We start from the raw sequence: 15,191 nt of genomic DNA on the forward strand, positions 1-15,191 counted from the left end.
TTAGAAATATGGAGAAGGAAAAAATAGTGGCATAATGCCATGAACGATTGGAAATTCACATATAGGTAAAAAAAAGTTCGATTATGCAATTTACAACAAGATGATGAAGCCAGTGCATCCTGACCAACACAAACAGCACACCCCCCTGCTTCAGACATTACATTCAGCTCAAAGCCTCCCCACCTTCAGTCAGCACCTCTCTGAAATGGGGCTCCCAGGAAAAAAATTTGTGTGCTTGTCACGTGATCAGAACATGGCTTAGCAGGTGATAGAGCAGTCAAACGGGGGGCTAATATTCTTAAGAGAGAATCCTATTAATCATGCTGTAGAAGGAATTAAGTGAGTAATTCATCAAGTGTAACACTCAGATTATATCAAGGGCCTTTAAATGCAATCTACCTTTAAAAAACATATCCATTAGGCTGCATTTTCAACACATTCAGATTGAAATCAGATGGTTAAAATTAAAAACATTCATGACCACCGGGGCAGGTCATGACTACTATTCACATTCAACATTTTGAATAAAAGAGAGTGTACTTTCTGTGATGGCAGGAATTTCAGAAAATTCATGAATATTCATCATAAGAAAAGAATACCTTTAGTGAGACATCCTCCCTGCCATCAGAAACATGCCGGATGAAATGACAAAATCCAATAATGGATTTATTACTCTGGTGTACAGATGAGTTGAACTTGAATACTAAGGTGAAGACTTTTGGAGCATGTCATGTCCCTGAACGAAATTCCATACTTTGTCCAATATAGAAACGTAATTAAATCCATGTAAATTGAAACATCCTTTCCACACACTTACTAAAATACTTATGTGATCTCTGAGTCCGCCCTTGAACAGATTCAATAACATTTTTCTCCACTGTGAATTCGAAAAGGATAATTAAGTAGCATACACCACAGTGAAATGGAAAACTGGAAACTCAGATTAAGTTGTTCAATTATAAAGATTAATCAGTGGTTGAATTTAGCTTCGAGCATCAACAGCCTGCCGCCCCAGAGTAAAGAACACATCAAAATAAATACTCCCTCCACATGCACAACACCATGAAGACAGCCTGAGTGTAGAAGCCCACAGCCACTTGGTTTGTTTAGTCAGGTGGACACAATCCACTTAGTCTCAAAAGATTGACATGTATACTACTGCATACTGTAAAAGGTAAAATGCCCTACAGGGAATATCTGCAAAACCCTAACCCTTGTTTGAGTTTACAACAATATATTAACAATCCTTCTACACATGTGCAATTTGATGCACTGTATTGTTTACAAGGATTCATAACAGAAGAAAAGTAGAGTTTTATGATTTTGTTACGGATTTGGGCCGAGGCATTAAATGTAATGTCTGTGAGATGGCTGTGTATTACCACATGCTGAATCGAACACTAAACCATGCAGACATTTTATTCACAGGAGTAAAACACTGGCTCCCTACTGATCCAAGAGAGATTACATTGTGAGCTCATTACCATGGAGAGATTGATTAAAAAAAAAAAAAAAGCTAAAAGCCTACTCGTATGGGAATTAGACCTGCAATCAATGAGTATTGTACAATACATGCCTCAAGCTATTTAAAACGAGTTTGACATTACCTCTTTTGAATGACCTTTGAACTTCAGTCTCTTATTTTTCTGGCCACTCTATCCTCTGTCCTTCCTTTCTGTGTACATTATCATGGAGTTGTCAGAAAGGGACAGTAATTCCCCCAGGCCTCAGATATGTGCAAAAACGAGAAAAGGGGCATGGAGCATGGGTGACTGGATCTAAATCGGAATTATTTAAGAGCCTTTTCCAATCCCTGTTACTGAGGTAAACAAGCGATTTCTGAGGTGATACCACACTTGGCCACACAATCCTGCCTTAATGTCAGTCGTCTATGCTGTGCAAATGCATGTGACAGATGAGTGTCCGGGTCCTTTCCCTGAATTGGCAGATACGTGTTCACTCCCAAATCATAACTGATTAGCAATGTCAAAGGTCTCTTGCAGTCTGTTGTTTTTAAGGTTAAGTAAATACAAATCCTTACCATAAAAATCTAGAGTGTAGAGAAAAATTATTAAGCACCATAGTCTTGAGGCTGGATTTAAGAATCATCTCATTCTTAATGTGGGTGCCATATGCAATACAACACAAAACTATGAGGCAAGGGGGGAGGAGTGCAGGATACGTGCAAGAGATACACCTAGCTGAGGGAGAAGCCAGAGCAGTCATTGCCCTACATTCATCTCATCACAGCCCTCCAAAGTGCAGGGACACACCCTCAGTCATTGGAAAGAGACAAGCAGGGCGTTTACTGCAGAAGTGTGGAGAAAAATGTACAAAGAGGGGATATAAATCCAGTGCAGGTCTGCACATGTCCCAGCGCTAATAAACTAACTTCACCTTTTGGATGTCCTTTCATGCTCTCATTATTCACGCTCTCCTTATCTCACCCAAAAATGACTTCTCACCAGCCTCATCTTAAACATAGTGGTTAGCATAGCGCACAGCATACATAGCATAGCAACATCTTATGAACACATACATTTGTATATAATTTTTAAGAAATTTGTTGACAAATATATGTTGAGATAAATTTGTTCCTGATCTGCTCCATATACTGTTTCTGCCCCAAAGCAGCAAAACTGCCCAAACTCAAACAAGACTATACAACGCAGTGCTCACAGAAATTCAATCATATTACATAAATGCAATGAGTCACTGTACAAAAGACAAAGACGACTACTGTAAGACCTTTTTACCCACAATATTGTAATGAGCTTTATTACAGGTGTGATGGTGCAACTCAGGAATAAATTGAACTGATCTGTGCAAATTGTGTAACAAGGTTCATTGTTCCTATCTCTGTGATAAGTCCTTGGCAGCACAGTATCTCATCCCCGGGAATGCACTTGAATCAATAAATAGGAGACTTTGAAATTATTACCCACAGAAGAAAAAATGTCAGATGGCAGTTAGGGGATTATCAGCAACTATTCCAAACACTGATAGCAACACACTTCACCGTGTAATCTCGCTAACCATGGGAGACTCAGCCCGAAAAGGCCAGAAGAATCGATGGATTCCTCGCTAAGTGACAGATTAATGAGACATATCTGCAATTAGGTCAACTAATGAGTAAAGAATTAAGAAACACAGAAGAGGAACTCTGCTCAGGCTAGTGCGATGTTTGTTGAATCGGCCAGCTGCCACTTGTTCTCACGTCTCAATGTGCCCGTCACTTCAGTGGGTCAGAGGGACCAGCGTGCTTCAATCCTGTGTTTATGAGCCAGACATACAGGCTGACAGTCATGGCATTTGGAAGCAGTTCCAAGGTTTATGTTGGTGGAGAGCTTCCAGGGGCCACCGGTACAAAGAACAATGGGGGAAGGGATGTTCCTGAAGAACCTTCATGTCATTTATACTTCTCATTTTGAACTCCTCAACAACTGTTTACTGGATAGCATCCTGTGAGAGAGACTCATCTCATCACACACTACCGCATATGCTTCAAATCACTTTGTCCAGTCCAGTGCTGTGTGTCACAAACCCCATATGTTGTTCTGAGCTTTTCCATTACTTATTATTTTTCAAAAAATATATATTGTTTTCACTAAGAATCACATCACTGTATTGCAATGAAAGCTAATGCATCCTTTAAATTGTATACAACAGTCCTCCACCTACTTTGAATGCACACTCTGCTGTGTCTACAATGCTTGCAAATTTGATTAAGTGTTTAGTGGATAATTAAGTTTGTAGTTAATTTGAACATGTTGATTTGGCATGCATCAGAAGTGCACTGAATTTTGGCATAGTTTTTTTTCCTTGAACAGCAGTTCAATATCTGCAAAGCCTTGCATTGCATGCCATTTTAAATCACACTCTTCCATATGCCTTTGCTGAAGTCACGCAATTACAGTAGAAAAAAGATTACCGTGAAATCATATGAGTGCTATGATCTACACTCTCCACTACAATCTGTTCTACAGATATTAAACATCTGCACAGATCAATTTTAGGAAGTGCTGTTAAGGGTATTGCTCTCCAGAGAATATGTGCAACACCCATTCAGCCCAAGACATGAGTATGCATTCTTCTGCTATTTGATTGCCAATGAGTTGGTGCCGTAGATAGTTTTGTGAATGAAACTTCACGTTCGGTGGCAGATTATTGGCTCCTCAGTTTATCTTCTAAATTTTCTCAGGATAGTCTCTGAGCTATTTTGATAAAGTGCATTCACATTTATTTCCAGCTGAGGTCATTCATTTATGATTGATTTGTGGAATTCACTTCTTTTCTTAATTTCATGTAATTATAGCAAGTAAATTTCCTACAGAATGTCTAACATGAAATGACTAGCCACTACTGGCCTATTTAACCTGTTGGAAAATATACATATATTGCAACCTATCAATTAAGTATGACTCATTTTAAGTGGTTTGCAAACAGGTAATGAGCACATGATGGGTCATAAGCTTCCATGCATATAAAGTGTGCTTCATGCATATTTTTTTACTTTTATTAATGTTTCGTTCTGACTTTTGAACAGAACTGAACAGTTTTATTAATTTCCTGACAGAAGATGGGGAACTTACTACCTATTTACTACCTGTTTATTTTCTCTTAATTTGTGTGACAATAATAGCTAATATTAAATCACTACAGAGTAACATATTTATCAAATGTTTAATATTGGTCAACATTTGTAAAATAAACAGTGCCCTTACTAAGTAACAGGGGCAAGTGTGAGGGCCACTGGTAATGCAGGTGAGAGAGTAAACAGGAGATAACAGACAACAGTACAGTGTCACCTGTTAATTTCATGCCTCAGATGAGTTTCATTGATCCCTTTAATCACCTTTTCGATATTAATAACGCCAATATTAATAACATTTTTTTCTGAGGCGCAGCAAATTAACAGTTGCAATCAATATCTCATTGCAGCACCAAATTTAAAAACTCGTTATCTAATATTTGTGAAGAGAACAATCATACTTAACTTGACAGTTGACATGGTTTTCCCCAACCAGTCAAGATATTGCTTCTCAGATTGTGAAACATATTGTGTATAAACAAGTGACCGCCTGTCGAAAAAGGGGGATGATTTTGCTACACTCTCTGAGACATGTTTAAAGCTTGTTGCTTGTTTAGCACGGCGCTTATTACCCTCAGAATCTGCAAATCACCTGTCAAAACACAACTGAAGTAAGACTCATTTATCAAAGCTGCTAATGATTTGAAAAATGAATTTGTTTAAAAAAAAAAAAAAAGCAGCACTGCGTTCCATTCAAAACAACTGAATGTCTTTAAGAGGTCAAGGCCCCCCGAGGTCTGAGAATTCCCACCCATTGAGAGCCTAGAGTCTGTGGTCTGTGCTTCAGGCAACACAAACCATCAGTAACACATGGATATACATGTCCGTGGGAAATGGGGATATAGTGGGAACAAGTAAGTGCAAGTGATGAGGAATACGAAAACGTACTGTACATCCAAGGATTTGCTTTGCACTAGAAGAAACAGGGCCATATATTTTTTGTCATCCAAAAGAACACCATTAAGGGATCTAGCACATTTTGCATAAAAATATTACATCTGAAAACACCAGGGTGACCAAGATAGTTTCTGTGATAGACAGCAATAATGCAGCATGCAGAATTACATAATCAGCTATTTCTTACGGAAGGTTTGCAGATTCTGCAGTGAGAGCCCAAAATGACAGGCCCGGGACCCTGGAACAGCCAGTTAATGGGGGAAATTGTATCTTGGCACAGCCAGTAAATGTTTATCCTGCTTATGGACACCAGATAGCTATTTATGATAAGTCATCAGGCCTCTATCTCTCTTCTTCTAACTCGAATGTTTTGCCCTGAATGCAACCCTCAGTTTTACTGGCATGACCTGTGAACTGGTGTTAGAGGCTCCTTTGCAGTACAGATCTGAGAATGCTGTTCCTACATATGCAATCTCCCTCAAGTGATAATACAGGTGCTACTCCTCATTCCGCTAGATACTACATATCTTGCTTCATAGTTATCTGTTCTGTTGAACATACACATGTTCTTACATATATACATGCACGTACACACATGCATGGGCGCTCACACACATACACACACACACACACACACACGCACACACACACACACACACACACACACAGCACTACCATACTTTATTCAACTTATTTATATCTCTGTTCCTTTTGAATTATTAGAAATATTTTGAAATATTAAACATTTAATGTGTCTAAATATCTAGGCTGAGATAGAAATCCCAATAAACCAAGCTTTAAAATTCTTCACTGATTCACAATTAAAAATGTACTACAAATTATAACATCAGAATCAAGGGAATCCCAAGGTAAATACTACAAAAATAATGCATCTATGAGATGGTAGAAACCTTGCCATTGGCTTCCCAATCTCTCAGTTATCTTGCGTGTGTCATCCACAAAGCACCTCAATGTGAACATGAATTATGGAAGGGTTCCTACTCACACCGCTTATGGGAACATAAATAGCAACAGAGAGAAGAATGCTGTCAATTCTACCCTTGTTGGCGAGCAGTTCCTTTTCATGTTCTCTATATCAACCCTCCTAAGTTTACCAGGTCTTAACACTGCATGCTAACACTGCATGCATTCCTTTTATCAGACACAACCCTGATTGGGCTTGATCTCCCCAGGAGTGATGACTACCATCATGACAACAAACAAACATCACACATTCGGAATTCAAAAGTGTTCAGCACTTTTTGAACACTTTTATTGGCAGATTAATAATTTGCACATAAAAACGTAACGGCCTAGATTTCAGCTGAAAGGGTATCTTTCCCGCCATCATCGACTGGGCTGACAAAAAGCTCGCTGTGTGCCCTTTTGATGATAAACCTCGCTGACCAATGGAGAGCTCAACATGTATTACTTTCAGACACAGTCTGTGTATGAAAACAGAGTGTGACAAAGGCAGTCACCCATAACACTTTAATCAAGAGTTTTGGCAAAGCTTAACTCAAAAAAGTAAAGTGAGTGTGTGAAACAAATATCAGGAGAGAGAAGGAGATAAAAAGCACCCAAGGGCCTTTTGCCTGAAAGGCAAGGGTTCAAGGTGATGACAACAATTTATTTTTGTTTGGACTTTGCTTCAACATCTAAATTATGTACCTTTCTTTTTCAACAAGGGAACGCAGCTAAATGTCACCAACAAACCATGCATAAACATACACAGTTAAAGTAAAACCCTGGCAATGAATAATTCAGAGAATAAACCCTTCATCTTTTATATATGAATGAGCTTTTTTATTTTCATTGCAATTAAATTAAAAATTCTCAGCATAAGACTTGCTAATGACGGACATTTAATTGGGGATTCACATATAATGTTTCCCTCATGCATCACAGCATACACGTCGCTGTCACAGTGACTATCACTATCAGGATGCTACCAACACTTCCCGCCAAAGCCATTCTCGACCACGGACCAGCTCGCGCCAGCGTGCTACTCAGATGAAAAGAAACACATTCGTACTCCCTCTGGATGAGCGTTTCTGTGTGTTACTCGGAAAGGCCTGGCATGCCAACATACTGCATTATGACATGCAGAGCAACGCCTATGCCACGTAAAGCAGGTGCCATTAGCAATGATCATATGTTTTAGACAAAGGAAATATAAGTTTGCTTAGTTTACTGTACCTGTCTGAAAGGAGTTTTAACAAGTTTTACTTTAACCAGCTCGTAGTCAAATGGTATGATACCCTGCTCTACAATACAGACAAGATGTTGGACTGAATTAATGTGATAATGATAACTGCAACATGTCATTAAATACTCAAATGGTTTTGATATACCACAGCTAATGATTATTGTCAAGCAGTGAATATGAGCCATGTTTCCCAAAATCTATTGTCAATTTTTATTTCAGCATAGAGCATTTTGAAAACCATCTTAAATTGCATCAGAAGTTTTGATGATCTGAGAAATCCCTGTTCCACACATTCACAAAACTATAGTACCATGAGAGACTTTGTTTACTAATGGAATTACTAAATAAATTACTAAGTTAATTATGAAATAGAGAGTTGAGGTATTCCATGTCTGTATGCATGTCAAATATAATTCTAGTTTCCCTTGTGGAATGTAGGAGGATTCTTTGTTATTGGTCTTAATCATCTAAGAAAAGTCTGTTAATGAATCTCATAATACCATTGTGCATTGGCTGTGGAGGAAGGATAAATGGCTATTACAGCATTATTAAGACAAAGGAGACAATGCCTGTAATTCTGCTCAAAAAGCATCTAAATGTTAATTATGCAGATTTATGTGCATGATAAGCTCATTGCTTAAAGTGGATCTTTCAGAATTGTTCATTTTTAACAGATATTTTCATTGTATACACATTGATCATACTGCACTGAATGTAAACATCTGAATATGTAAACTGAATGTAAACTGGTGTACATAGTGCCTAACATTAAGTTAAATGGCTATCATTCAAAATTGCAAATGAATTAAAGAAAAAGCAGTTGACGCATCCACGAAGGCATGCACACAAAATGTGAAACAGCCGGTCAAAATAACTTCTAAAAAAAAAAACTTATTTCTGATGGTGAATCATGAGCCTTGTTTACCTCCCCTGTTTTTTCATGTTATTTTAGAGACAAAAATAGAGATTCTTTTATGCTTCATTTTCTTTTGAGATATTGGTTCAAGGGAAAGTTGGCTCAAGTCCTATTTAATCTCTATCAGAAGCAACATTCTGGTCTGAACTGTGGGCTAATGGGGGTCTGCAGAGCCTCAGGCAAGGAAGCAATAAAGAAAAGAGGAACATCCTTCACTGTAGGGGCTGGCCTGTCTATTCTCTAACCTCTGTGCTGAACCTACTCTAATACAGTCATGTGACAGCGGGTGAAAGAGTCAAACCGACCAGACACAGCAATAAGTAAATACACACTGAAAAAATACTCTTGCTTGAAACAAACGGCACCAAACAGCAGCTAAATTCCACAGACCTCTTGAACCCATTTAAAAATAATATATTGAGAAAATATTTTAGAGAATATATATTTTTAAACTTAATGAATATATTGAGATAATGTACATAAATTCCACTTTGGTATACTTCTGCTTTGTATTAATACAAATATATTTGGGTGAACAACAAGCACTCAACATATTACAATATACTTCATTTTTGTATGGGAAAGTACTGTATAAATAGATTTGCGTTCATAATGTCTCCCATTTCATGCTCCAGCAACGTATTCTGATGTTTAAAGCAATAACAATTAGACACAAATATGGTGATAAACTCCCTAGCTAGCATGCAGCACCACAACAATTTTGAAAACTGCCATCAAAGGTAGGATATAATTAAAGTGAAAAATGAGACACAGAAGGCAACAAAAAGGCAGCTCCACCCACAGTGATGTTATATGAGGCAGGGCTGCAATCTGCAAATAGCACTCTTCACTGTTTACTTCAATTGAAGAGTGGTGCTGTTGGAACACTCTGTAGCCCCCCACCTACTTCTACAGGACACAGCGCTAACATCTTTTCGCTCAGTGCAAACAACCTGGTTATACTATCACTCACGCTTGGCCCTGGCCGTATACTTTAAAAAGACCAAACTAATTATCTTCCAAAGTGATCTGTCATGAAAACAAATTCTTTCAGTGACACCACCATATAACAGACGTCAGGGTGTAATCAGTGTGTCAGGTGGATTCAGCATCACAGTAAATGCATTGAAAGCCAAGCCTTAAAGACCACCGTATACCATAAAATGCATTTTGAATCAAACCTGTTTCTCTGTGCAATAAATGCATATGCTATCAACTCTCCCAGACATAACACAGTTAAAGGGAGAACTGAAAATTCAAGAACTAAGCCGTGAAGAGCACAGCTCACTACGGCTAATATGTTACACACACCAGCACTGGCATCCACACACACATCAAAGTAAACCAGCTCAAGAAAATCCAATTTGGCACACAATAACCACAGTCCAATTTGGCACAAGATAACCACAATCCTAAAACATAAAGCAAGATAAACTGGTATTTGGCCCCACAAATTAGAGACACATGCAGTGACCACCAGACACTAGGATCTTTGTATGTATGCATGCATGCATCTATATCTCTCTCCCCCACTCTCACTCTCTCCCCTTATCTCGCTCTTTCTCTCTGGTATGTACACATATGTATATATCAGGGTTTCTATTATCCAGTAACTGCCGGTTTTTGCTTGGTAAAATTTATAAAAAACCGATTCATGAAAAACTTGCCAGTCAAAATGTCCAGTAATAATGCTCATACAAAACGTAGGTATAATGAAGGCTTGCAAAGTGCTTATTTATGAGTTCAACAAGCTGTACCCTGACTGGGCTACACTGGCTAAAATTGCGTGTGTTCTGCCCGTTTCAAGTGTGCCGGCAGAGAGGGGCTTCTATCTGCAGAATCGAATTAAGACGGCGCTGCGAAGTCGTCTGGAGGACGAGAGAGTGACGCGGCTTATGTGCATTGCAAGCTGCAAAGACACATTGGACACGTTTGACTTCAAGTCGGCAGCAGAGGACTTTGCCGCAATGAAAAAAGGAGAAAATAAAATGTTACCTGGTAGCCTATAGGCTACATTCGATGCCATGTAGGCCTAGTCTTTTTTTTTAACAAGCTACAGATGTTACAGGTTACAGATTTTACACATTTTAGCAGCTAATGTTGAGGTTTTGCTCAATTGTTTCTGTTCGTTTTGCTTAATCGTTACTGTTCATTAAATAGTCAAACTGATTTGAGGTCGTTGTCATTCTTTCGTTAACCTAGGTGTACATTATATTTGCATTTGTAACATAGACTGTTATTGAAACATGACCGGTAAGTTTCAAATTCGTTCAGGACACCGTACCAGCAAGAAAAAATCCTAGCAGAAACCCTGGTATATATGTATATTTTTCTACATGTATGCATATGTGGTATGCATGTATGCTTGTGCACATACTCTATTATTGCTTTGGAAATACTTCAGTGCTGTTGGCTGCACCACTGAATGAGAAATACAGATTTATTTCCCAATGGACATCACAGCTGAGAGCAGAGGTGTGTGATGGGAGCTGTGAGGTTGGTATCAGGGTGGATGCTGATACAGAAGATGAATTTCGGCACCCGGCGAAGCTTGACAGAGGGTTCTCAGTCACAGCCCAGCTGCTCCAGCTGCTGCTTCCTTGGATCAGGGGAACATGAGTGCTGGCTTCACCTCCCATTCCCCCTCAGCATGGCAAACCTGCACCCCTGGATTCAAACAGCATCTGTCCTTAACACTGACTTTTACATCTGAACGGAAGTGTCAAACCTTGCTGGTGATCGCAGAACCAAAGTATTTTTGTGAAGAAAAAGAAAAACATTCACATTTAACTGTGAGAGGGAGTTAAGGACAACTGTTGATTGAATCCATCTTGTTACATCCCTGTAAAGTAGAAAATCCATTCCTGTCAAGTGCATTGGACTGTGGACCCAAAACAACTAATTATATCAAGGCCTCTCCATATGGCAAAATATTATTTTACCATGAGAGCAGCATCATAAGATATGAAGGAGGAAATTTCATGTACCCTGCAGTACCACATGATGCACACAAAGTCACACCTGCTGCAATGAATCATGAGATACTTATAACTCTTGGCCAGCGTTTTATTGTATACATCTCAAACTGTCAAGGTAAACTCTAGCACTGGATTGGGGCTAGGCTATTGTGCAAACTGTAAATGGAAAATGTCCCACCAAGATTAGGAAAAGAGCAGTTTAGCACCAGGCTCTTAATAAAGGAAAAAATCATGTTGTCTTCTGTTAACCCCAACAACCTCCACTCAAAAGCTGTCAGAAGGCCAATGTGAGGCAGGTAATCCATAAGTAAGAAGGGGAAATTCTTTCTCTGATAAACAGTGGATGTGCTCATCTTACACTACTACACTTCACAGGAGCAAATAAATAAAATCCTGACAAAGAAAATATGTATCTACATTTTTTATGTGACATTGGCACATAAACTGAACCTATGGCATGGTGGCCTTATTATTTCATCACGGAGAAAGTGCCATCAACCTCCTGGAGGTCAAGCATGCAATGTAACAACCAACTGAAAACGCGTCCTGAGTGGAGGTTTGTGCTCTTGGGTAGCACTGAACTGCATTTAAACCTTCTGGAGATTTAAGGGAGTATTCACAAGAAACAAACTGAGGCACCTTCAACTGCAATAAAATGTCTCGAATGAAATGTATACCAATAAGAAATGAAATAACCTCAAGATCTAAAGCCAGTGGTCACATTGTAGAGTACATTAAGTGCAACTGAAAACAAAAAGAGCAAGCATAAAGGCCATGTAGACAGTGCATTAAGGCTGCAAAAGGAATTCCCTGTGTTACATATAAAATTTTTTGACGGGTTTGTATTATTGCCCATCCAATCCATGTCATAAGCTGAACAGGGTTACCCGTTTATCTAAATTGGCCAAAACAAAATGATATTTTAGAGTTGACATCAGACTCTGTGATTCAAATAAGAAACATTTTTCATTGCCAAATGCAATGGAAACATAATCTGAAAAGGGGAAAGAATAAAAGTCGTAGAAATACTACATGTGTGCAAAATTAAGAAAGATTAAGCCAACAGAAAGGAATAAAATAAAATATAACAGTTCACATTTAAAAGCCACAGTGACAGCTACATACCTTTCAATGATTTCAGATCAGTCACATTTCTAATGTGTCTTAAATACATGGTTGAATATATTTTTGGCACATGCACAAAAAAGATTGCATAAATGAAGCTCATGGCCTAAATATGACCTTTGGCAAGGCATTACCAGACTTGGCTTAAACAAGCAACTTATTTTTGTCATTACACTTGTGCTGCATGAGAGAGCATGAGAAGCTGTGCAGATCATTGGTAGAGACAGAGCATCATCATGCACTCCTCGGCCAAAGCACTGGTTAACTGCAGTAGGTGATGTTGCTGGAACCTCAATGAATAGTCGCATATAGATAGTTAATGTTACAAGCGAGTCACATGCTGTGCTCATGTGAGGGAGAAATGGCATGCATTATGTATAATCAATTCAGTAGCTGTTCAATGCCTGTGCTTTTGTCACAGGCATTGTACATTGAACATGTCAGTACTTCGGCCCCCTAGCTGTTTCCCCTGTCTGTCGGTGTCGTCCATGTGATTTTGTTTACAGTTCCCACGTGTTCCGGCCCTGCCCCGCGCTCTCCGCCCTGTCCCCGCCCACCTGATTCCCTGATCACCTCCACCTGCCAGCCTGCCCACCTGCATCCCATCTCCTCATCAGCCCAGCCCTATATATACCCTGCTTGTCTCTGTCTTGTTGCCAGTTGGTCTCAGTGTTTTCTCTGTTGCGTACCTGCATGTTTACTTGTGTTGCTGATCCTGTGTTGACTCCTGCTTGACGGCCTACCTTGTCCCTGCCTGCCGACCTGCCTTGGTTGGCTGATCTGCCTGCCTGCCTGGTTTTGATCTCTGCTCCTTGTTTGCTCTGCCTTGGACTGCCTTCCCGGTTTTGACCCTGCCTGTTCTGTCACCACGAACTTGCCCTGTGATTCTTAATAAACCTCTTGGAACCTGAATGCACCAGGTCTGCGTTTGAGTCTATGCCTGTGCCTTGACAGAACAACCTTGTGTTGAAATGATTCTTTTGATACAGACTATATGTAGCAATTATGTTATGCATATGAATGTCTCAGGTATTTTAGGTTAGCTAGAATAAAAAAAATTGCTGGATTGTGTCTGTTTGGGGTGGCTGTCAAGGCGCCCTTTGGACAGAGGCTACCATGAGCAACAGGAGTGTAACAGTGTATGAACGGGGGCACCTACTTGAGCATGTGAGTGGAGCCGTTAATCTGAGTGGTGGTGCAGGGGGCCCCGGGGCCCAGGATGGAGGGCCGACGGTAGCGCTTGTGGCCGCAGCAGAGGATGATGAGGAAGGCACGGCGGAAGGACTTGTTCAGGAAGGCATAGAGGATGGGGTTGAGCATGGAATTGATGTAGCCCAGCCACAGGCAGGCGGCCCACAGCTTGTCCGGCACCGTGTAGTCAATGAAGGGGTCCACCACGTTGGTGATGAAGAAGGGCGCCCAGCAGAGGCAGAAGCAGCCCATGATGATGCAGAGCGTCTTGGCGGCCTTGGTCTCGGTGCGCATGCGGTGGTTGCGCTGGTGGTCGGCGCTGTCCGAGGAGGAGGTGCCGGCCCCGCCCGCCCGCTGCAACATGCTGATCTGCCGGGCGTGCTCCCGTGCAGTCACGTAAATGCGCTGGTAGGCCAGCACCATCAGGCCCAGCGGGATGTAGAAGGCCACCACCGAGCAGGTCAGCGCGTAGGGCTTGTTCACCATGAAAACGCACAGCGTCCCATTGCTGTCCCCGCTGAACTTGCGCTCCTCTATCTACCAAGGGGTCAAAGGCATACACACACACAACACACACACATAAACACACCCACATGCGCACACACACACCCACGCACACAAACACACACACACACACATATACACACATACGACACACACACAAAACAAGACTTAATACAAGATTTAATAACATGGCTGGGGATATCAGTGGAGGAGGACATGGTAAGACACATACCTTTTAGCAGCATGTTATTCTATCGCTACTCCATGTTGTGAAGATTATTAATAACCTTAACAATTCCTTTATAGAGTAGCAGCATCCTACATAAAGCCTGCAATCATATGATATAAATAAGGTTTTCATCATGCCAGGATGAAAACTGACCTCATTAATTAAAGTTAGGAGTTAAGACCTTGGCTCATTTGCAATCAGCATTGATCTTCTTTATTGCTCCCTGAAGCCAAGGTCTTGTCAAAGAGGTTCACATACATACCTTCCCCCAAGCTGTGATCAGGTAAAAATGCAAGCTTGTATTATCTGACTGTGTAGATATTCAAATAATTACAATATACTGCTCACAATGTTACTTAACAGTACTACTATAATGATCTCTGCATGATGTTGCATACTGTGTATAAATTCATAAACAATTTTTTATTTGTTGTCATTTCTTAAGTCTACATTTCTCTTATCTAAATAGCAGAAGCTAAGAGCTCTCTCCACAGAGTCATTTTGTATTGGTAGAAAAGAGAGGAATGGTGTTTTAATAGAATTCAATCTAA

The 15,191-nt window shown here is 40.1% G+C and overlaps 1 protein-coding gene across 1 annotated transcript in view; it reads right to left on the reverse strand.

Annotated features, from left to right (window-relative positions):
* Window positions 1-15,191, reverse strand: part of htr4 (5-hydroxytryptamine receptor 4) — a 55,136-nt gene that overhangs the window by 23,864 nt on the left and 16,081 nt on the right. Inside the window, exon 4 of the mRNA XM_036548892.1 lies at window positions 13,876-14,444. Within this exon, the coding sequence (XP_036404785.1) occupies window positions 13,876-14,444 (569 nt within the window). The remainder of the gene's footprint in view (window positions 1-13,875; window positions 14,445-15,191) is intronic.

Source organism: Megalops cyprinoides, chromosome 16 (assembly GCF_013368585.1).
Source record: "Megalops cyprinoides isolate fMegCyp1 chromosome 16, fMegCyp1.pri, whole genome shotgun sequence".
NCBI lineage: Eukaryota > Metazoa > Chordata > Actinopteri > Elopiformes > Megalopidae > Megalops > Megalops cyprinoides.